This window comes from Rhincodon typus, chromosome 24 (genome assembly GCF_021869965.1).
Source record: "Rhincodon typus isolate 14 chromosome 24, sRhiTyp1.1, whole genome shotgun sequence".
NCBI lineage: Eukaryota > Metazoa > Chordata > Chondrichthyes > Orectolobiformes > Rhincodontidae > Rhincodon > Rhincodon typus.
The window spans coordinates 14,586,957-14,611,946 of NC_063355.1; the positions used below are offsets into that span (position 1 = coordinate 14,586,957).

Genomic DNA, 24,990 nt, shown 5'->3' on the forward strand with positions numbered 1-24,990 from the left:
GGGCGTATTTTGATTTTAATAGCTGGCTTAGAATCAGCCATAACAGTTATTGCAGCCACATTAGAAGCCAGATAGGTAGTCATCCAGGAATGGATCAGCTGCTGCTTCTTCCAACTAATACAAATGTTACTAACAGACCGAAGCAGAGGAAGAAAATACCCATAAAACACAGAAGATATATTTTTTAAAAAGCAATGATTAAAACAACAGCAAATTTTAAAAAAAAGAATTCAGTAACACATTATAATCAGTGATAAACTTAGTGAAACTGGTTGCTTGTTATTCTACCAATATGTGAATTTCTAACATCTGATGTGCTAGGTTTTCATAGTAACTCTCAGAGTGTAATGAAAAACCCAGCAGCCAAAATTTTATTTTGAGCACTATACACAAACCAGTTCAGAAATGAAAATGGAATATAGGGCTGTGAAATTCAATGTCACCGAAAGCTAGCAAGGAAATTATGATGCACATTGAATCTATGACCATTGCGTTCAAAGCATGTAAAATGCCTGTTGACTTAAATGAACGTAGTGTACGCCTTTGCATCTTGTTGAGCAGCTGCATGCCTGAGTGGGGGTTGTAAACTTAGCTGAGGCCAGGAGGACTTCAAGCTAGCTTCTTCTACTTAAAGGCAGCTTGCATCTCTTAAAAGGGACATTCATTTTGATTGTGCAAGTGGTCAATAGTAATTTTCAGCTAAGGGGAACACAGAATAGCACAACATGACACAGACAGTGCTCAAAGATAGTATTACACTACACAGACAGCCTTGGTGATGCAGGTGGAGATGAAGAGAAATGACATCAATTCGGGTAGTGAGGGGCAAACAAACATTCTGATGACAGTAAGACAAGATTGCCAGGACTGCCACAAGAAACTCAATGACCTCAGAAAAGTGATCAAGGTGAAGAATTGCATCTTCATGTGCTGTATTCTGCCAACTGCATCACGAACCTCACACACTGCTCGATGCACCATACCTCTATCACTCAACTACTGATAATTACTGTCAATCATGTCTTAAATATAATAGTCACATCTTCACCTCATCTTCATGTTTAGCTGCAAGCCTCATCCCAACATCTTACAGCTTGCACACACCACCAGCCAGTCAATCTTGAACACCACAATACTATGGCTTTAAGGAGGTGTATTTTGTCCTGGTTCTTTTATGAGAAATTTTAAGACAGAGGTACCGAGCAGTCTATTCGAAGCCAATGAAATAAATGGCTTGTAAGGCCTTAGATTTTTTTTTAAATTGGAATAATAGAAGCAGCATGAATGGGTGGGGTCAGACTCCCCCAAGAGCCAGGGTTTTAGTTTAGCTTTCAGTAGTTATTTGGGTTTGAAAATGGTTGTGAAAGCTGTTACATCTCTCTCGGTCACAGCTAAAAAGCTGGAATACTCTCTCTCTCTGCTGCCAGAATCACATGTGAGACATTTTGTTTTACTGATTTTATTTTTGACAAGTTTATGTTTATTGGATGTTATTATTTTGGAACAGTCGCTGTTTAGTAGTTAAACAATCTATTATTCTGTTAAGTTTTTCAACAGAGTTAAAGTTATACCAATTCTTCACTCTTTTGGTTGTATATTAAGTCGGCAGAAGAATAAAGTCTGTTTTGCTTAAATTGAGTAGTGTGACCAATCGATTTACTCTGGAACACAGCATCTTACACTTGCCTTTAAATAAGATAAAAGTTCAGGCCTAGACTATCCCCTTGATATCCCCGTGCGGAACAACAAACCAGCTCGGCGAGCCAAACAATCTCAACACTCACAACCCGAGCTACAAATCTACTCCAAAGCCTTAGATATCCCCTTGATATATTTGCAGGGGGTTTAGTCTGGTCCAGAACAGCATCACCAAAAACACTATATTACACTCAGTGACAGATTTTTCTTGCTCTCTTGCAAGACAAGGCATAATCAGAGACAGAAGCATCCAAAAGAGAGGGGATAAGCACAACTAACATCCTTACTAAATGGAGGAGATGAATCTCTCCATCAGTGGAATTGCCATGACTTCAGTTGTGGCAAAAAACAGGGCTTAAAACATTGAAGCTGATTGTATTCTCACAGTGATACCTCCTTCTCAAATTCCACTTCCCCCTTATGCCACAATCTTTTGCGATTTACAAACTTCTTATAGGGCAAGAACGAACCTTTTACTTTTAACCTGTTCCCTTGCCTTGTGGAGTTTCCATTGCACTCATGGGCAACCATATGCTCTGTCAAGCTGCCACATAAGTTAAGACTGCTTTCACGCAAACTCAGCTTTCTGCCACAAACACTCAGGCTGCTGCCAACAAAACTGTGGATAACAGTGTTCAAAGGGGCTTGTAACTGTCCAGAAATCTGTCACCAAACTTTTGTTGCGAAGTTGGGTAGAGTACTTGTGGTTTGGGAAGCAGGACATTAGAATTCAGTGCTTGTAAAATATTTGTGTTTGTAAAATGCTAGGGAGGAAAGCAGTGTGTGGTCCCTTTAAAAGATGATGTCCTTTTTTCCATGCTTAGAGATTTAAAAAGGACGTCTGTGAGCAGCTTGAAAGTTTGCCATAGCACAGACAGCACTCAAATTGAAACATTTGAATCAAAAGGCTGTAGAGTTAGCAGGCCAGGCAGCAGTTTTGTTTGTCATCAAGACAACAAGTCTTGAGTTTAGCCAATCAATTTGAAGGAGGCACTTAGATACCAAAAAACCAGTTAAATTTAAATCTGATGGTTTTGACAACATAGAACCAAACCTATTGTAAGAAATTGATATGCCATCAAGGGTAGAAAAGAAGTGGGCAGTTGGACAAAGACAGGACAGTGAACTGCCATCTGCCAGAGTTAAAAGTTCTCAAGAGAGAATCACTGACTCTCAGTCTTCTCTAAGTCTTAGAGAAAGCACCATCTGAATCAAAGGTACCTACAGCACAACTAGTTAATATTCCTGACAGAAGATTCAATGGAGAATGCATTCCTGACAGAACATTCAACGGAGAAGGCACAGAACATTCCGGAAGGCACATAATTTCAAGAGATTAAATTCTATATCTTTTTTTATTTTATATAAGTGGGATTTGTATTTATTAGAACAGCGTACCATTGGAATCTTGTTTTATTCAGGAATAGTTAGTTGTTAGAAGGGGTTTATACGGTTTGTTAATAGTGTAGTTAATTTGTTCACTATTAGGATTAGATAAATAAATTGTTACTTCTTGATTTTAAAGTGAGTGTCATAAGTTTATTTTATTCAACCACTAGAAGTTGCTGAAAGGCAGGTTACACCACTTTTCATATTCTATTTAAAGATTATAAGATGAGGTGCTCCTCTTTGGGTGTTTCAGTTTTAATTCTCAGAGGGAAGTCAACCTCCGCTTTATAACACTGTCATATGACAGCTGAAGTGTCATCCTGGATGAGTGACAATGGTGCAACAGAGCTGGTCTTCCCAGGTTGACAGCATTCATCCAAATCTCATTGCCACTTCACCACTGCCTGTTATTGCTTCTATAGTCAACAGGTCCAGACTGCTGGAGCTGATGTTCAGATAGAGTTTTTATACTCAAACCTGCTTTGAGTTATCCTGCAAGACCATCTGAGTTTCCACCACTAAGAGTCAGCAGCCTTGACAGCAAATAGAATAGCAGCCTGTAGAAGCAGAAGGCCAGACAACAGCATAGGGTAGACAGACACTAAAGAAGCAAATAAGGTGATTAGTTAACTCAAGTATGTAATATGGCATGCTTTGATTTATAGATTTGACTTGGAATATTTATCTTCTGGTGACTTTAATAATTGCATTGTGGCCAAGTGGACACTATGATGATCAATGACAGAAAGAAGGACTGGGTATTGTTGGAAAATGAGAATTTAGGCATTTATTGGTATCTTAGTTGGATGAATTGACTACAGAATTCCCAGACAGAATGGGGCTGGTCACCTTTCATGTTCTTCCTCAGCTGTTCCGGCAAAGGCAAAACAGATATTATGGTGAGATTGTATACTTTGCAACAGACCTCCATGAACTTGACCAATGCTCTGCTGAATAATACAGGGGTCTTTCAGAGTGGCTCAGGTAGTGGAAATATCGTTTAAAAATATCAAGAACTTATATCTGCATAGTAACTTTAGCATTATTAAACATTCCAAGATGTTTCAAGATAAAAAGAAAATAAGAGGGCTCTTGTAGCACAGTGATAGTGTCCCTACCTCTGGGCCAAGAGTCGCAGGTTTAAGTTCCACCTGCTTGAGTGGGACGTAATAACATCTCTGAACAGGTTGATTGGAAATATCTAAAACAAAAAGTCACAGAGCCTAAGAGCAAAACAGTAGGTCAGACGACCACAAGCTTAATAAAGAAGTGGGTTTTAAGAAGTGGCCATAAGTAGGAAAGTAAGGCTGAGGAGTAGAGATGTGTGGGAAGTTAATAAGGAGCCCAGGCCTAGACAACTGAGCACGTGGCCACCAATGATGAAGTGATTGAATTCAGGGATGCACATGGCACCAGAATAAAATCTGTGCAAATATCTCAAAAGGTTGTGGCCTGTTGGAGATTATAGAAACAAGAATGGAAAAGCCATGGAATAAAATAAAGCAAAGTACTGTTGACTTTGATGCTGGCAATCTGAAATTACGACAGCAAGTTCTGGAGAAATTTGCCAAATCTGGCAGCATGTTGTAGAAAGAGAGAGTTAATGTTTTGAAACCAAGATGACTTCTTCAGAAACCCATGGAAAAGCCTTAAAGGTATTTGAAAATAAGGATGAGAATTTTTAAATCAAAATGTTACCTGATTAGGAGCCAAGGGGGTAGGTGAATGGACAGCAAAGTTTTGCTAAGGGAATTTCTAGGTATGATTTCATGCTTCCTCCCATAAAGGATTTGTAATTGACCCAATGTCATCAATGCACCACATGTAAGCTATAGTCTAGTAAGGTATCTCTTCCAGTTTTGATAGAGGCTCGATCCTCACATTGTGCTTGCTTCTTCTGCTTGCAACAGTTATATTTGTTATTGGAATAGTTCTGGATGCGTATGGATGTAATAGCCCCTCCCTTTTTGCAGCTGATGTCCAATTTTTTCTAATTCGTTTTGACGTAGGAGTGACTTTTGTAGGATAACCTGTTGCATTTATATAGTGGATTATTAAAACAACCCAAGGAACTTCACAAGATTATTATCAAACCTTATTACTACCCTGCTGTTTACTGTTTAGCGTGCATTTAGCTGTTTGTTGTAATTTCACCAGGTTGCCATCTCATTTTTAGGTGTGCTCTCCTATACTCCTTCTTGAACCATGGCTGACCCACTGGCTTGATGGTAATAATTGAGTGAAGGATATGTCAAGCTCTGAAGTTACAAATTATGCTTGAATACAGTTCTGCTACTTACGGTGGCCCACAGTGCCTCACAAAAGCACAGTTTTGAGCAGCTAGACCTGTCCTGAATCTATCCCATTCAGCACAGGGATTAGTGCCACGCACTCACAAAAGTGAACAAGGCCAGTAAACGTATCTTCATGTAAATGTAAATGTATGCCGTATTCCTTCAACTGCACTATTAGCCTCACACACAGCTCAATGCAGCACACCTCTGTCACTCAGCTACTATTAATCTTGACTCAAATGTAACATTTGTAGCTTCACCTCATGCTCACACATTTAGCTGCAAACCTTACCACCTCATCTCACAGCTTGCACAGCTTGCACAAAACTAGTCAATTATGACAAACCATGTCACTGAAATACATTGCGCCCTCAATGAAAGATATGCTCAGTATGAACAATCTATTCAAAAACTGTCCAGAAGTCACTCCTACCAATACTTTCTGGATAGCTGCATCAATGACAGGAAGAGTGGTGAAGACAAGCTCAGTTGAACATTAGAAGTAGCAGTCATACCTTCAGCTCTTCAAGCCTGCCCTGCCATTCAATAAGATCATTGATGGTATGTTTGTGTTTGAATCCCACATTCTCATCTACCTGTGATAATCTTAGATTTTTGTTAGGCAACGGAATCAATTTACCTCAGCCTTAAAAATATTCAATAATCCCATCTCCACCACCCGAGGCACAGTTCAATGTCACATAACTCGTTAAGAGAAAAAAAATGTCTGACCTTAAACTTTAAAACAGTAACCCTTAGATTGGGATTCACATGCAAAAGGAAACAATCCTTCCACATCTACTTTGTCAGGACAATTCAGGATCTTACAAACCTCAAGCAAATCACTCCCCACATTTCTAAATTCCAGTGAAAGCAAACCAAGCCTATCCAATCTTTCCTAGTGAGAAAACCTGCTCAGTTCAGGTGACAATCTAGTAAACCTCAAGCAGTTTATTCCCTTTTTCTTGTTTTCCCCACCAACTGTTGTAGATCTAGTACAGCAGCTACATTTTCCAGGGTTCGACCAGCTTGGACAGCAGAGCATCGGTGTTACTAATCCATTCTTCATGGACATTCAAGTCTCTCTCCTGGAATAAATTCTTTGCCAATACTAGCCTCAGAACTTCTTCCAAGTGACATTTACGGGTACTGATTCATCAGCTGAAGGAGGATTGGTGGATTATAATCAACAGGAAGTTTCCTTGCGTATGTCTGACCTGGTGCTACTAAATTCCACCTCTGTAGGTTCTGACCTGCTGGTGAGACAGTACACGCCCAGGACTGTGATGGAGTCTGAATGTAACATAGAGGAATGGAGAACAGTTTTTTAGGGAACGGCAGATATACCAGGTACAGTACAAAAGAGGCACCAATCCAATAAAACTAAAGAACATGAGTACATGTGTGTTAAACAGTGAACACAGCAGATAGGAGATTGATCCTAGTGATGAAGACCTAGAGATCTGGTCAAACACTAAAAATCTGCCACATCCCATTGTGAGTAGAAGTGGCCAATTAAGAATAATTCAGACACTCTGAAATCAACAAGTCACATAATTTAGATGATAAAAATCAGGAGATGGATTGTCTCAAAGGTGGACATTGCTCAAATTAGTGATGTTTGAGACTTAATGGTTTATTTCTCAGAACTCACAGGTACACTGTGTAGTGATGGGGAGGGAAGAACAATGCTCAGGTACTTCTTTTTACGCATCTTTTCACGAGGCCTGAAACCGATTCAAGCACCAGTGTTACTAATTTTGAAATTTCTTGTACACGTACACTGTGTGGAACTTCCCTAAAGAAAGAAAGGACCATATTGTAAAGTCACGAACATGTATCAAATCCCCAGGGTCAAATAAATTACAAATTATTACAATCAGAGTCAACTTGCCAGAAACAAAAACAAAACTTCAGCCGGTCTGGCTCACAGTCACCAGGTTCGAAACATTAACTTTACTTTCTTCCTACAGATTCTGCCAGACTGCTCAGTTTCACCACCAATTTCTGTTTTTGTTTCAGACCTCCAGCATCTGCAGTTCTTTGTTTTATTTTATTAAAATCTATACAAACCCTGGCAGCTAACAGCCAATTAACATTAATCATTGCATTCTCCACGGCAACGCCTTTATCAAAGTCTATTTGCCAATCAATCAATCAGCACCCTCCTCTCATGCAATATAAATGTTGATTTTCCCCTTTACTGGTGTTCTTGCAAATTGTCCTAACGAGTGCAACTTGAATCACAGAATCCCTACAGCGCAGAAGTGGGCTATTCAGCCCATCGAGTCCACACCAACCCTCCAAAAAGTATTCCACCCAGACCGAGCCCCCTACCCTGTCCCTGTAACCCCGCATTTACCATGGCTAATCCACCTAACCTTCACATCCCTGGACGACATGGGCAGTTTAGCACGGCCAATCTACCTAACCTGCACACCTTTGGGCTGTGGGAGGAAACCAACATAGGCACGGGGAAAATGTGCAAACTCCACACAGTAACCCAAGGATAGAAGTGAACCCAGCTCTCTGGCACTATGAGGTAGCAATGCAAGCCACTGAGCCACTGTGCCACCCCAAAAACTGCAACAAAATGTATATCAAGTACTCAAGTTCTGTACAACCAAATTAATTTTTGTTTAGTTTCTCATCCCATTTTGTTTTTGATCTTACCATATCACATTAAGGGGGTGGGCACACAATCTGTTCTGAGTTTGCCGACAAGATCTTATGTATATAACTTACCATCATCACAGAAGGAGGGAAAAGGCAATGTTTGGACCCCGTTTGTTAGTTTCAAAAAGTAATGAGCTGATTTTTAACAAAACCTCACACACAGATAGGGCATGGCTCAAAGAAGAAGTGCTTGTTTTTTGGCAAAGATGAGGATCGAGAACACAGATTTTTTAAAATGCATCCATTAACATTGGAAGATAGGGTGAAGTAACTTTTTGTTTAGTGTCTGCCATAGGCTGTTTTATTTGAAATAACGTTGCTTGCTTCAGGATGTTGGAGATTGTTGTGGTGGAATTTGACAGTTGTCAAAATGTGAGCAGAGTTTTTGTTTAAAAAGGATATTGGACGTGAATTGGCATGAAGCTTCCTCAATGAGATGGAAGTTCCAAATAAAAAGGTTTATTTTTCCAGCATCGTGTTGCAGATCAACCAGGCAGAGAAAAGCCTCATGGAAGAGCTGCAAAGTTGCAATAATGTTGAGATAACCAAGCATGCACTCTTCTACATCCGCTGTTACCTTGTTTAAAATATATAACAGAATTAACCAGGATTGTTCCCATCTCTGCCTATGGAGACACCTGCAAAGTCACAATGAAGGTACTCGTATCTTATTACTCTGGGGCACAATGAATTGTCACCCTAATACACAATGCCTATGGACTACTACACCACACTAAATAAGAGGAACACATTAATTATAATTTTGATCTGCATGTCCACCTATCCATAAGAATGATAGCATTTTGTTTGCACGAATTCTATGTGGCCCTGCAAGCCACGTGAAAATAGCCAGTTAGGACCCAATTTTACACCTGACACTGGAAATCTTATAAGGATGCAAAACAGTGCTCTTAGACCATCTTAAAATGATGGCAATATTTAAAGCTCTGTGGTCAGACTGTTGTGCTAATTTATAGTAGAGTAGCTCTCTATTAAGTACATCAATAGTGTTGCAATTTGACATTCTTTAAATGTTGTATGCCATTGGAACTGTGACAGGACGTAGCCTCATTGCATCATTTTAACTCACATACATATCTGCCTGATACAAGGTCGGGAACTTCGGCTACAAAGTTTTGTTTTAAAAAGCGTGGGCAACACAACTTGCTTCTCACCACACTTTATTACACATCCAAGCCTTAAGGGAAGGCTCTCACAGTCGAGGTTCGAAGTAACGAACAGCAAATGCTTTAATTAATTTGCATGTGAAAAATTGCTGCACACTCCCCGTTTTAGGGCAACTACCATTAATTCCTGAACTTTCTCACCGCTTCTGCTACAGTTGACCAAAAAAAAAGATCGCTGACTGTTTAGCGAACAGTTTCAAAACTACCCCATACTTAACAGCTCATTTTCAACACTGAAAGCAAAAGAAAATACTGGCGATCACAGTGGGTCAGGCAGCATCCATGGAGAGAAAGCAAACTGACGTTTCGACACTAGATGAGTCTTCAGAGCTGAAGAAGTTATGTAGACTCAAAACGTTAGCCTGCTCTTTAACGGCTGCCTGACCCGCTGTGATCTCCAGCATTTTTGGTTTCAGTTCAGATTCCAGCATCTGCAGTAATTTGCTCCTAGCTCATTAACAACAGTTCAACAAAATACTTTTCACCTGTTACTGTTTTCTAAAATATAAAGATGATATCTCCAGATGTACTTGTACTGATACAAGACCATCATAATTTAAGATTAATGAGGGGTCCAATACAAGATGTGCTAAGTTTAGTTTTCAAATACACTGCATTTTTAAGACAACCAATCCAAGTCTAAAAAGGAATTTTCTTTATACGAAATCTAACGTGGAAAAATAGCGTTTCTGGTTGCTTTGGAATATCTGATATTAAATATATGAATTTATCAATCAGCAAAATCATTCTTTAGCTTTAAGGTACGAAACAAGTTATCAATTTCTGGTCAGTCATGTTCCCGTCCTGCGGGTAAGAGATGTAACAGGAACAGTTCAAGTCAATTAATGCCTATCGCCTTCCGCAGGATAGTTCAGGTAGTTAATTTTGCAGATTACTACAATGAAATTAGATTCAAGTCATGACGCGCGATCCAGGATTTCATTTGGACGGTTGTGCCCAGAAGCTCAGTGCTGTTTTGCAGTTTCTTCAGGATGCAGGGCGAACAGTAGATGTCGCCAGTCAAACGAGGAGCCAGGCGTTGTGTTAACCTCTGCATACCTTGGGAAACTTCAACATCCAGACAATATAGTGATGCACTTTCTGGAATTACGTTTAACTCTACCGTTGCTTTGTCGCTATCAAGTGTTTTTCTCCAGGATGACAAAGCGCCCAAGGATACTGTATGTGGAATCATACAGTGCCCAGAAATATAGTACTGCTGGAAATATTGTAAAGCAATCCGCGTCAAATATTGGTGCAGCCTTCAAAAACATGCAATCTGCAACATTATATGTAGTCCCCAAGATAATGCTAGTGAGAACATCAATACGCTGGTCTGAAAATAAAACGTTAATTTCCATTCCAGGTGCTACCTGCATGTCTGTATTTCGAGAATAATCATTTGTAGATAGCCTAAAGTTAATCTTTAAACCGGTCTTTAGAATGAAAATCGTGTATTTTTAATGAGAATTTTGAAGCGTTTCAGTTCACAACTTAAAACAAGTATAAACTTGAACCGACCATAATGATTCAGAAGTACAGAAATAAGTCAGACTTTAACAGCGCAGTCATTTGAATCCTTGTGAAGTTAAGAGCCGAAAAATTCCCCACCTACGGAGGCACCATCAGTGTGACTGATCCTAGACACGATGTTTGTTAGATATGGAAAGACGTCAGGCAGCTAACATCTCTATCCGTTAATGATAGGACCGTAAAAGGACAAGGGACCTCATAAATATCTTACCATATATAATTCATTATGGCCATGTAACGCTTTGCAATTCATATTGAGCCGCACGTAGATAATAGGTGTCAGCTCTCTTAAATCAGCGTCTTTATTATTCAGCTGGTATCACATCCTTATCAAGAACCATCAATGCAAAACGTGCAACTCAGGATTTCTCGAAATGTCACGTATTCAGTTATTTCCAAATGAGCGTAAATAAATAAATAAATAATCCCAACATTTTTAACACAGAACCCACCACCTTTCCACCACCTGCAGAATGCGCAGACTCGCTTCATTCTGCTGCAGCTCCTTAATTTATAACAGTGCACACAACACCATTGTATATAAACAAAATACAGCAGTCACCTAACCCGCATCCAGCCTTCTTTAGATATCAAGCTTACATCATTTTATTTAAAATTCAATGCGGATACAAGCAAATTTGGGGGGTGGGGGTGAAGAGGAGGGGGGAATATGTCAATTCATTGTTATCGTTATTTTCCTTACCTCCAGTGTTCTTATTTCTTTTTGCGTGAGGTCATTTGATGTGGCACATTTAGTCCTTAACCCTTCCAGACTGGAGATGCTGATGTCTATCATATTTTGGACCAATTCACATTGCTGTAATGCTTTCTGCAAAGTTAGCTGCTGTTCTTCGCTCTTTGCCGTATTGTCTTCATCCATGGCTGGAAATCAATTGAAATTGAGAAAAAGAAATATTTTATTATAGAGTAGCAATGTTGACTAATAAATCTTGAATGGATTGAAGATATGTTTCAAATTGGCTCCATGCGGCTGGGTAGAATCGGACTGGAGACAGTGGCCTTGCTCAATAAAGCAGCTTGTGCTGCTTATGCTATGAAGAGCTGCGCGCTACTGCTGCAGGTGTTTTTTGTCGCCGTTCCCAACAGCTTGCACCGGCGAGCTCTTTCTCCACCGACATCTTGGTTGTCAATCAAAGGAAGGGAGGCAGTGCGCCAGCTCTCGCGAGATAGATGCGCGATTGAAATTGTTGCAAAAAGCTCTCAAAACAGCAGCAGAAGAAACTTCACTGTCAGCCTCGGCTGTTCACTTCATTTCAATCTGTCACATTCTGCACCTTTACCACCAATGCAAAAATCTTCACTCGTAACATATGCTGGCGGATATTTCAATGTGTGGTCACATCACAATAAAAACCCAGCGACAATGGAAATTTCTTGCCGCTTTTTGAGATTCGATAGTACATTCTGCAACTGTTCTAAAATCAAAATATATTCATGATGCTCACGAATGATAACAGAACGAACTGGCAGAATTTGAACCGAAAGGTGGCCATTCGAAAGGTGCGATTGTCGCTTTGCGAACGTTTATACTTCAATAAGGGGGAAGAGGGTTGTATTTCATTTCCCATCACTGTTGCTCTGGTGAAAGTTCAGAGCAGGGGCCTCTGATTACAAAGGTCTAGCCTGCTGCTGATTGCAAGAAAACTGAAATGCCCTCCTCCAAAAAGTAGCAATTCAGAATGATGCTAGGCTTTTATTCTTTATTGTATTTAATTCTGATTAGCGTCAGTATTCAGTGCATCAAGTGGAAACTGCATTACATCAACACTAAGCATGAAATGTAAATGCATCCTAAAATACTGAGAGACATAAATGATATTTATGACACATAAATATCATTATAAATAATTATATATAATTTTATAATTGTATTTATACACAAGGTTTAAGTGAAACCCTGTTGGTATTTATACCTACATAAATAATGAGACATAAATATCATTATGTGACATAATGTCATTTATGAGACAAATATAAGCATATTTGACTTTGGTTAGAAGTGCAAAATTATTGTGTACAAGTTCGAACTTAACAAACATCAAGTGAGATTAGAGGGTTTACTTTCCCTTTATAGTAATAGATACCTAGATCAGTAATTGATGTTGTGTTCACTAACTACGTGATAAAAAAAATAGCTGAGTGGAAACAAAGCAGAAATAAACTGTAAAAAAAACCTAAAAAGTTTAGTTTTCAAACAGGAAATGCACAATAAGCCTAAATCATAAGTATTGTTGCATTAACATCACAATTCAAAAATAGCAAATAGAAATTGAAATCAGTATTGACTACTAAAAGCTCAGGGCATAAATCTTAGTTCCAGTAATGTGTCCCTTGTTTATCAATAATTTTTCTACTCTTCGCTATGATATTTCTAGTGAACAAGGACAAACCTAAATAGTTATTTCTATAAATCAGGTTGCAAAACTGACTAGATCTGGAAGGACATCTATCATTTCTGTGTTTTATTAAGGTCCATTTTTCAAAAGGATTTTTTATTGGATATTTGAACGCCACAAGTACCTTCCTAACATATGCCATTGGTAGATTGGTGTTTATTCTGGCTATCAAAGTGTTTATTTTTGAAAACAAGACCATGTTTTTGCAGACTATTCCCTCTAATGGTTAATATGTGTTTTATTTGTCCATATTATAGAATGGACAAATAGTCTTCTCTCATTCCATGACTGTCTTAAGTTTTCAGTAATGAGCTCACTTTATGACAAAGTGTTTTATTTTTGTACAAACTATTTGGAGTTATGCTACTTTGCACAACTTGATTGTAAATGGAGCAGTGTGCAGTTGTGAATTTTTGTGATGTGGTTCTGACTTATTTACAATAGTATACCCAATTTATTTTTAACCATAAACATTTAATATCTAACCTTTTATGTCTTTATAACACCATTGAAACTTATATGACATTCCTTACAATGGCAGAAGTTACATAGTTACATGGAATGGATGCTGGGATGTGAAAGATGTCTGCACTTGGTCAGTGAAAGAATTTAGAAATGGGATGTGCTGGAAATGTTGGAATCACAGATCAGCACTTATTTCCCATTTCTTGTTGAAATTAACATCTGAGCGATTTGCAGGTTATTTCATAAAGCATTTAAGAGTCAACTACGTTGATGCAGGAGATCACTTCCATAAATAACATTTATGAACTTATTGGAATTTTAGAAAGAAAAACAACAGCATAACGATCAATTTTGCTGATACTAGATTTATATGTCAAGATTTTTAAAATTATAGACAAAATGAAAATTTGGTGAATTTAACTATTACTGATTAGTTTCCTTCACAAGTTTCCTTACCAACTGTTGTTAAATAAGTAAATATGTTTCATGTACATACTTCTAACATAAGTAGATAACCTGTACAAGTGTCACATAGTATGGAGAATGATAAACTAATTCCACTTTCTACTATGAAATAATACACTTGATTTGTCTTCAAATAGTCTGAGTAGTCTTCCTATGGTTCCTCTATTAGTTTTCTTGTCGCACTACATGTCTCTTTTTCTCTTTCAATTAGCAGAGGAGATATCTGACTTGGCTAGAACAGATAATTTTATACAATTTTAGATTTATGCAGTGCCGCATAGAGGTAAGTAAAGGAACACAGTCAATGTGGGGCAGTTTTTGTCTGCACGAGACAGTAGTCAATTGAGTATATCTGGGAATCTGGTTCAATGTGAAAATTTGGTGCATAAGGGAAAGAGGTGTTTTAAGTAAGGTTAACTGTAAGAAGTAAAGTATGTTTAGTTGGGAGTTTGGTGAAGCGTGGGGAAGAGGTCTTTTTTTAATTACTTTTCACCCTACAGCAGTTGATTTCATAGTTTGAGCTGCACAAATTAGTAGAATTGTAAGTATTGTATTGTTTCATCACTGTTTGTAAAGTTTACTGGCAGTGCTAATACTTTTTAGGAGATGTATGCTGTCTTAATTATAATGAGTTAATTAGCAATCACTAATTAACTAACACATTAGAGGTGGCAGAGCTAATGATGTACTGTAATTGCAGAACACAAGGAACTTCTGAGTGCTAATACGATCCAGGATTAACTCATCTGCAATAAGTGCTTGTGGCTGCATGAACTTCAGTTCAGTTATTGAGCTGGAAGGTGAGCTTCAGACACTGCATCATATCAGGGACAGGGAAAGTTACTTGGATAGTTTATTCAAGAGGTGATCTTCTGATTAGGTCAGATGTCAGGGACAGGAGAGTGTGACTGAAAGTGAGGCAGGTAAGGGACCTGGTGAGCTGGAGTCTCAACCTTTGTCATTGTGTAACAGGTTTGGGGTTTTCTTAGCTTTTTTTGGATGACAGAGGACTGCAGGATGGATGCGTTAACTGGCTACAGCATCATGGTGTAGAAAGCCATTTAAGAGAGGAGAGGAAAAAGAACATAGTGATAGTTGAGGAGAGGATAGTGAAGGGTTTTACACTCTTCTATGCAGCCATGAGCGTATCTCTCATTGACTGTATTTTCTGACAAGTGCCAGGGTTCGAGATACCTGCTCTGGAGAAAAAATTACAGTAGGAGGGAGGATTTAGTAGTCTTGGTCCACATTGGTACTAACGGCATAAGTAGAATTAAAAAGTGGTTCTGCTAAGGGAGTATGAGAAGTTAGATGCTAATTTACAAAGCAGAACTTTAAAGATGATAATAATATCTGGATTATTTCCTGAACCGCATGAAAAGTGGCAAAAAATGAACAAAATTATAGAAGTAAATGTGTGACTCAAAGACTGGTGTGGAAACAATGGATTCCAGACCATGGAACACTGCCACCAGTACTGGGGAAAAGTGGGACCTATATTGCTAAGATGGTCTATACCTGGATCGTGCTGGATCTGGTGTGCTCACATAACTAGGGACGTGAGGGCCGGGGCGGTGAGGGATCAAGCTTCGGTAAATGTAACAAATCAAGGGTAGAGTCATGGCAGTTAAACAAAATAATAACCTCAAAAGTCAAGGTCAGGGAATGGCAAGAAAGGAGAAGGAGGGAAAAAAACCCAACAAGGTGCTGCAAAGATAACAAAAAATCTAAATGTTCTATATCTGAATAGGTGTAATAACAAATTAAATGAATTAAGCGTGCACGTTGAAGTGAATAAATATGATCTGAAAGCCATTATGGAAATGTGGCTGCAGGATGACAAGCATTGGTTTCAGATTATTGAAAATTATATGGTATTCAAGAAGAATACAATGTTAGGCAGAATTGGCTGAATATGAGAAATATTAGGGAAAATAAGTCACTTGTGGGAGTAATCTACAGATCCCCAAACAGTAACCACAATATAGGACAAAGCATCCAAGATGAAATATTGAGTGTTTGTCATTAGGGATGGCATTAATTATGATTGTTTTTAATCTATGTGTAAATAGAAAAATCAGACTGGTAATGAAGGGGTTTATAGAATGGGTTTGCAACTATTTATTGTAACAGCAGGTTCTGGAACCAACCAGAGGAGGCTATCCTAGATGTGGTAATTCCATAATATGACAAGATTAATTAGAGTATAGGCACTACTTGGCAGCAGCAATCATAATATTATTGAATTTTATATAAAAATTAAAAGGGAGAAGAATGAATTTAAGAGTTAAATTTCAAAAAGGGACATGTGGACATGAAAGCTGAGCTAGCTGAATTGAAATGGAATGTTAAGACAGAAAATAGGTTAGTAGGGAAGCAACTGCAGACATTTGAAGGGATATTTCAGAAGTCTCTGAATAAGCACATTCCTACAATAAAGAAAAATTCCAAGACCAAACTTCTGCAGTTAACTAAAGAAGTTATAGAAGCATCAAATATAAGGAAAACGCATATAACTGCTTAAATGTGTGTAGCAGGTTTGATGGCTGATCAAAACATAAAGCACAGCAGTGAATGAATAAAAGGTTAATTGGAATGAATAAATTAGAGTGTGAAAGGAACGTACACAGAAATTTAAGAACAGGCAGAGTTCCTACAGGTATCTAAAAAGGAAAAAAATAATTAAAGTGTTAGTCTTCTGGAGAGTGTGAGTGTTAGTCTTCGAGAGAGTGAAAATTGGGAGTTCATCGTAGATGATAAGGAAATGACAGATGTAATGAATACATGTTTTGCTTCTGTCTTCATTATCAAGGATAAAAGCACATCTCAGTATATGTATAAATCAGGAGATTGAAAGAAATGTGGAGTTTGGTGAAATTACAATCACTAGGGAAGCAGTACTGACCAAACTGTTGGAGTGGAGGGTCTGTGAATCTCCAGGTCCTTATGGACTTCATCCTAGGCTCTTAGAGGACGTGGCCAATGAAGTAGTAGATGTGCCAGTCTTAACTTTCCAAAACTCATTAAATTCAGGATAGGTTCCATTGGTCTGTTAAGTAGCAAATATAACCTGTCCATTCAAAAATAGGTAAAGGACCAGGACAGTTTACGTGGTGAGGACCATTGTGGTGTGGCTTGATAGACTATGTTTTATTTTTCCTCTGTATCTACTATGGAGCTCAATCACTGAACATATTCAGATGAGGCTGCCAAAAAAACTTGCAATGAAATAACATAAAAATTTATTACACAAAAAGACACACAATCTATGTTACACTACACAAGAACTGTTTGAAACCTCTCAGTACAGATATCAGAAAGAAAGATCCTGTTACCCCAACAACATCAAACTCAGACACGCAGAGGAGAATCACCATTCTCTCCATGCTAAAGCTTTCTCCTCAGCTGACATAGCTGTAACTGATTTCTGAATCTTTCTTCTTGCTGCCTTCTGAGCACTTTCATATTAAACAGATGGGTTTTCAATATACTGAGCATCCAGCAATTTTCTGAATAGTCTTCTTACTGGCTTTGCAATTCGGTCCCCACTCTCCAGTCCCCATCGACACAAACCAACTAACTGTCTTTCTGAATGTTTCTTTTCATCTCTATCTGTGTCATTTGACACCTTGTGACTAGGCAACAGCCAAGTTTTCTCTACCTTGTTTTAATACATTGAACAGTTAACTCCAAGCTTTATTCCAAGGTTGTAAACCTTCATTAAAAATTCACGTATAACAAATCTGAGACTTCCCAGCATCAAAACTTACAAAATCAAAAATGAAGCTAAAATAATATCATTCTTCATCTAAACACACATAATATAGACGTACAAATCACACTTAAAGCTACATGTCATTTTTCCACTTTAGAACCCAAGCTCTGAAACATATATAATACATATATTAATTTGCATAATCATATAGATTATGAATGAACCTTCATCACACAATGTAGTTACAAGACAGGGCTTTGAGGAAAATACTGCATCATATGAAGAAACATTGAGGCAATCAATGCAAACTTTCCTGTGAAAAGAAATTTAATAATAGCGTGCAAAATTTAAACAGAAAACAAAGAGGTCCAGGGAATGCATGAATTTGTTATTAATTAACTTTACAAACGAGCAGTAAATTGCACATTCAAGGGGCTGAAGGCAGAACGAATTTGTGATTGAATCATAGTTGGAGTTTCAGATGACGTTTTGTCAGACCTTTTACACACTAGACAGGAATTGATGCTAAAAAAAAAAGTAAATATTGCTAGGCAAGCAAAACATTCATGGCAGAACAGGGTTGTTTGTTCAAGGAGAAAGACGATGAAGCACCATGGAAGAAGTTGCACACAGGCAGCAGGGAAGAAAGCAAGTGGAAAATACAGCCCACCAAAATGGAGTAAGATGTGACAACTGCCATTGTGAAGTGTTGAAAATATAGTGGAAAGAAGCTACTCAACAAGAATGAGTGGCCAGCAGGAGGAGAACAAAGCAATGAATCCTGGTCTAGTCTATGACACCCACATCCCATGATTTTTTTTTTAAACTGCAAGACATTTTGGAAAAGTATGCAGAATTCCAATCCAAAATTTAAGAAATGAACAGTGAAAGTCTGTGAAACCAAAGCAGCTTCAAGAAATGGAAACACAAATTAACCAGCGGAAAACAATTAAAAAAGAACGCCACAGTTCTGTGAACGAATACTGGTAGAGTTTTAAACTAGAAGTCAATGGACGCACCACAGAATTTAAATTTGAGTGTCTCAGTGTTCCAGACTAATTTAAGTGATTTGAAAAGATCAAATTGCAGCCCTCCCAATTAAACTACGCGTATCTACAGGAACATCACTGAGAGCAAGTAAAAGAGTAACTCACAGAATGGCAGGATCTCTCTCCAACATCTTTCTGTTATTCAGAATAAGGGTGTTTTCTACAAAGCAGGAATGCATCTTAAAACCTGAAAATAATTTTCAAAATCAACAGGATTGCAGCTGTAGACCAAGAATATGAATTTTTTGAAGGTAATTCCCAAGCTTATTTGCAGAATTGGAAAAATTAGGACAAAGTACCACAGTATCCTCAAAGCCAATATGTTTGTACAAACCATGGAAAGTGCTCAGTCAAGGAATTAGAGGACCAAGAATATGGTATTTCAGTACAAAAGCCAAATGGTTCCATAAGAGTCTGAATATATCTTTGAGGAAAGCGGTGGAGGGTAAGATTCTCCTAATGGCTTCAGTGGATGAAAGTCTAGCAAAACTAGCTAAGATTATCCTATTGACCAAACTGAGCGGGAAACGTGGATTCTGGCAAATACTTTGGATGAAGACTGCAGTAAACTGACAACCTTTATCAGACCTTTCAGATGAGGTCAAAAATCATACAACACCAGGTTATAGTCCAACAGGTTTATTTGAAATCACAAGCTTTCTGAGCACTGCTTTTTTGTCAGGCGAACACTTTTCAGATGGCATTGCTTTGACAGGTTACCCATTAGAATAGCATCTGCACCAGAGAATTTCTCAAGAATAATGTCAATCAAATTGGAAGACATTGAGGGGGTAATATGTCACATAGATGACATACTAATGCATGGAACCACAAAAGTAAGAACATGACCAAAGAGATAGACCACTTGTGAAAGTGCTTCAAAATGCAGGTCTAACATTGAATGATAAGTGTGAATTTGCACAACCAAGAATGAAATTTCGTGGTCACATTATCCAAATTTCCATTCCTCTGTGATTGGATCAGCTAGGCCTTTTAGTTTAGGAGCATATAAATACAGCTAGCAAAACATTTGTATGCTAAAGAGAGAAACTGCAAGAAATGCCCAAATCTGTGATAAAGAACATATCGAGATAAAAACAAAATACTTTTAGATGGTTGGCCAGAATATAGTCAGAAAAATGTCACACTATGTCTGTACCTTAAGCACTGTAGTCATCTTACTGCTACCAATGAATTGTTAGTCTTCAATAAGAGATGAACAAAACCAGAGCACTTAGACTTGAAATTCTTCAGTGAATTCATCAAGGTCATTTGGTATTAAAAATTATCATGCAACAATGCAACGGTCAGCGTGATGGTCAGGGGTTTGAAATTCAATTCAAGAAGTGATCAGTAACTGCATTGCATGTTTGGTGAACAGCCAGGAGAAGAAAGAGCCAGTATTACCATCATCCTTTCAATCAAGACCATAGGACCACTTGGAAATGGATTTAGTCAAGTTCACTTGCAAAACCTTCATTTTTATCAAAAATTACTACTAGGGATGGATTGATGAATCAAGAGAATCATGTTAACTCATGGCATTTTGGAAATTGCAGTCTCAGACAACAGCCCATTGTTTGCAAATGAGTATTTCAAGAGATTTGCATGTGAATATGATAGTATGCATGTTTACTTCATTATCCTCCAGCAAATGAGAAGCTGAGCAAGGAAAATGTATAATCAAGACATTGTTGGAAATGAAGGAAGATTTAAGTTCTGTGCTAGTAATCTACAGATCATCACCACTACAGAATGAATAATCATCGTCAGAGTTATTGACGGGAGGAGACTGAAACATAACTCCCATCGCAGTCACAGAAGCTGCAGCCAAATATCATTCACATTGCCCATAACAGAGTGAAAAGGTGTGAAGAAGAGCAGAAAGAAAAACCAGGTTAGATATTTTTATAAATACAGAACACAAAAAGTACCATAGTTACAGCTGGGAAGCAAGTATAGATGAGAGATAAACAAAGAGAAAGAATGATCAAAGAGAATACAGCAACTGAGATCAAAATGGCCTAGATCTTCTGACAGGTTGCTGAAGTGTAGACTGTAGTTGTGCTTTGGGACCATGCACAAGTCCCAACACAGCTGATTCTGTAGGAATTGCCTGGAAAGTTGAAAGGTCTAATAAGCAATTACTTAGCATTTGGAAACTCCGATAAAGTCCTCAACTCTACATTAAAGTCTGAGACTTCAGAAGGTTTCAACTTATTTTCCTTAAAAGATAGCCAGTAAATGTTAGAGGGATAAAACTCTAACTCCTGACTGACTACTAAAATGAGCACACTACTCATTCGGATAGTCATGGACCATTGCTCTCCTAACTGCCCCCAAACTCCCATGGACTCCTAACCCAATCTCCCTCCCTGAACCCAGACTCCAACCAAACATACCTGTGATACTCCTGCTGATCCCCCATGGACACCTGCATCAATCCAACCCCTGACTAACTGCCTGAACTCAATCCCCCACCTCCATCACCTGCCCAATCATGATTCAAAACCCCATAGAAATCTAATTCTCTCTAACCCAATCCCTATGATCTCCACTCCAACTGGACTCACCCTCAACTCCTCCTCCAACCTTGTCCTCCCAAATAACCCCAAGTTCTCATCCATTGTCTTGTCACCCTATCTCCCCATTTATCTGGGACTCTTCTCCCAACCCCTTTAGCACATGAATCCCCTAGCCACCTGGCACCTTGACTGTAACTCTCATCCACCTGGCAACCTATCCCTGCCAACCAGCCAGCACCCTACCCCCTCACCCACCTTACACCCTCCACTGCTACACGGATATCGTTTCTCTCTTCACAAGTGGTACCTAACCGGCTGGTGCAGATTTTTGTATTCCTATTTCACAACATGTCATTGCTAACTAGGCAAGGCTGATTGCCTGCATTGCAATTTTTAAGAAATTTACAACCAACATGTAATACAAAGCCAACTAATTAAACAACTCAATATTGCTTAAAAAAGCAGTTTTAATGGCTGTCTTGTGAACAATCAAAATTAACTTCTGAAAAAGTTAAATAACTCTGAAATAAATCTTAAACAAAGCAATATGTTTTATCCCAAAACTTCAACAACTTTCCTCCTCCACTATCAGGCTGTGTTTTTAATTGAAAGCTTGAATTGCAAACTTGCAGTTTTAGTTTCCTAGTTCTTGAGCTCTGAACATCTCATATATCTAAAGTTTAATTAGAAACCTGATAAATAGATTATTTGGCTGGACTGGCATGCTCAGCTGGGAAGACTCCTGACCCTAATGGTAATTTTGTTGTCTGATCTGTGTTCAAAGCAGGGATTCTGCCCCATGTTGGAAGATTCAGGCCATAGGGTTGAAACAGATCAAGGGATATTCAGAAGAAATCATAATTCATTAATGTCACTAAACAAGAAACCAATGGAAATGTAGAACTCTTTCGCAGAAGAAGACAATGAAAAGAAGAATTCTGCAATCACTGGGAGAGAAACACTAAGAATGAAGAAGGGAGGAGTGGAACACATGCTACGCCTCAGAATGAGACCGGAATTTGATCAGGGAGATGAAGGAACCAAGAAGTTTAACCCTGTGAAGTCCAAGACTTTGTGAGGAAGATTTTCATAAGTGGAGTGTGGGGTGGGGGGGCTGATTAGAGACTTGGGGATAAAATGCAGAGTAAGAGACATTAGCAATATGTGTAATGATAATGTTGTATAACGATGATCAGTGTTACATGACTATGTAGGGAATTTATCTAGAAGACACAGATTATCTAACTACTATACTAATAAGTAAACCGGTTTAAAGAAAACACATTGGACTCAAGAAATAAAAACAGTTCTCAGGAGATTAAAGCCAATTAGACTCAGAATACAAAAAAAAGACACGACCTAATGGCTTGTGAACATTTATCCATTCAGTGGTTATTTGTTCTCAGTATGACATCATTATATATGGAATTTATTTAAAATAGTTTGTCCTATCCATTACCAAAACCGCTATTTCCATTTTCACAACAATGTCCACCACCTTGCCCTCACTGATAATGAAATTCCTAACCATATTTCTCAGGTTATTAAACTCCTTTGATGCCTTTCCAACTTCCACCATCCATAATATCCAATTTGTCTACAGCCTTACCATCTGCACCCTCTTTAACAGTAAGCCACAATAACCCTTCTCCCTTAGTCATCAATAATTTGTGCTGGCTCACTGTAGCCCTAAAAGGTTAAAGACAAAATCCTTGTCCTTGTCTGTAAATCTTTCCATGAATTTGCCCCACCCTATCTCTGCAACCTTCTGCAGATTTAAATCCCATCTGATTGATGTTCTAACTTCTATCTGTGCACCTCACCCTACCCACCCTACTTCACCTTTGATTGCATAGCCTTCAACTGTCTTGGCCCTCCCATCTTGTATAGCCACCTTAATTTTTCCTGCCTTTTTGAGTTATCTCAAAACAAATGTCTTCAAACAAGCTCATAAACAGTTCTTTAACTTCTCTTCAGAACAGTGCCTGCTCCTTTATTCTTCTGTGAAAATGCAAGATGTCCTGACTCAAATAGTCTCCCCCGTGTTTGTTATTTTCAGTTTGTCACTGTTGTATAAACTAGAGCTGCACAACTGAGCCATGCCAAGGTAATGTAGAAACAGCAAACAACAATAAGACAGAAAAGTTTCATTACTTGGAAATGTCTTGCACAATTTTACATCTACAAATTGTTATATCAATGGTAACCTTAGTTATATCAGATTCAGTTCTCTGTAACCATGATTTGAACCTGTTGAATACAATTTCTTTCATAGGGCTGCTTGCATTCTAAATTTAGAAGAGCTACTCTGAATTCCATTTAAAGCAACTTGGACAGTCAAAGCCAGTTTCCAACACACAACTGCATTCTTTCACAAATTAATTCAGTTTAAAAAAAATACAGAGCACATATTAGATAGAATGGAGTTGATTCTGCAGTCAGGTATTGAAGAGCAGCACTTATGGGGAGTGCTGCTAGGGATGTCATGTGCCACTAAGGTCTGATTTTCCATTTATTTGTTTAAATGGATGGATGATAAGTCCCATAGTTGCCAGTCTATGGAACTAAATGAACTAAACAAAGAACAATTGGGGATAGTGGTGAAGGTATTGACAAAGGGAGGAGGTAGATGACAGTGAAAGTGAGAGAATGGAGCACCATACGTGATTTGAGGAGAGAATTAAATGTGTTGTTTTGTGTCAGATTTTCCCTGAAGCTCCACCTTTAAAAGCAGGCTGAATTCATCAGAGACATTTATAAAGATGTTCTATTCTAATCTATTATATTCAATTTGGTGTTGATTGTAGAATTAACTCCAGTATTTTTTAAATGTTAGCCTATACCTCCTCAGTCTTAGTTAGCTTTTAATTCCCTCCTCCAAATAATGTAACCAGTTAGAGCTTTTATCTCGTTTGTTGATGTATCTTTCAGGGAGGGCTCTTACCAATAACAACTGAGAATGGAGCTAATTTAAAGAAGAACTATCCTGGGAAACCATAATTTCGATAAGGAGAAGATTGATATTAGCAGACCTCTGCTTTGTCATAGTATTTATAATCAGAACCTTCGCAGGAATAATTAATCATAATGCAAATTTGAAGAATAGGATATCTCTCATACCCGTCTTTTGTCTTTGTACTGCTGTTTGTCTTTCTCTCTCCTATCTACATCTTTCTCTTCACTTCAACTTCTCTTCTACATTTATGTTTTCTTTCACTCTCTGTCCTCTTATGCTCCCTCTTTTTATTTCTTTATTCTCAGGTAAGAGTGGGTGGCTGGCATGATGAAGTATGGAACAGAGTCTCTAATGAATTCAGCCTGCTTTTAAAAGTGGAGCTTCAGGGAAAATCTGACACAAAACAACACGTTTAATTCTCTCCTCAAATCACTTACGGTGCTGCCATTCTCTCATTTTCACTGTCATCTACCTCCTCCCTTTGTCAATACCTTCACTACTATCCCCAATTGTTCTTTGTTTAGTTCATTCACAGAATGTAGATAACACTGACTAAGCCAGCATTTATTGCCCATTGTTAATTGCCCTGAGAAAATGATTCTACTTTCTTGAGACACTATA

At 38.3% G+C, this 24,990-nt stretch overlaps 1 protein-coding gene across 1 annotated transcript in view; it reads right to left on the reverse strand.

Moving 5' to 3' along the window:
- The window catches only part of ksr2 (kinase suppressor of ras 2), a 302,030-nt gene extending 290,307 nt beyond the window's left edge, over positions 1–11,723 (reverse strand). The window contains exon 1 of the mRNA XM_020528680.2: positions 11,481–11,723. Within this exon, the coding sequence (XP_020384269.1) occupies positions 11,481–11,657 (177 nt within the window). The 5' untranslated portion in view covers positions 11,658–11,723. The remainder of the gene's footprint in view (positions 1–11,480) is intronic.
- Between the last annotated feature and the right edge of the window lie 13,267 nt (positions 11,724–24,990).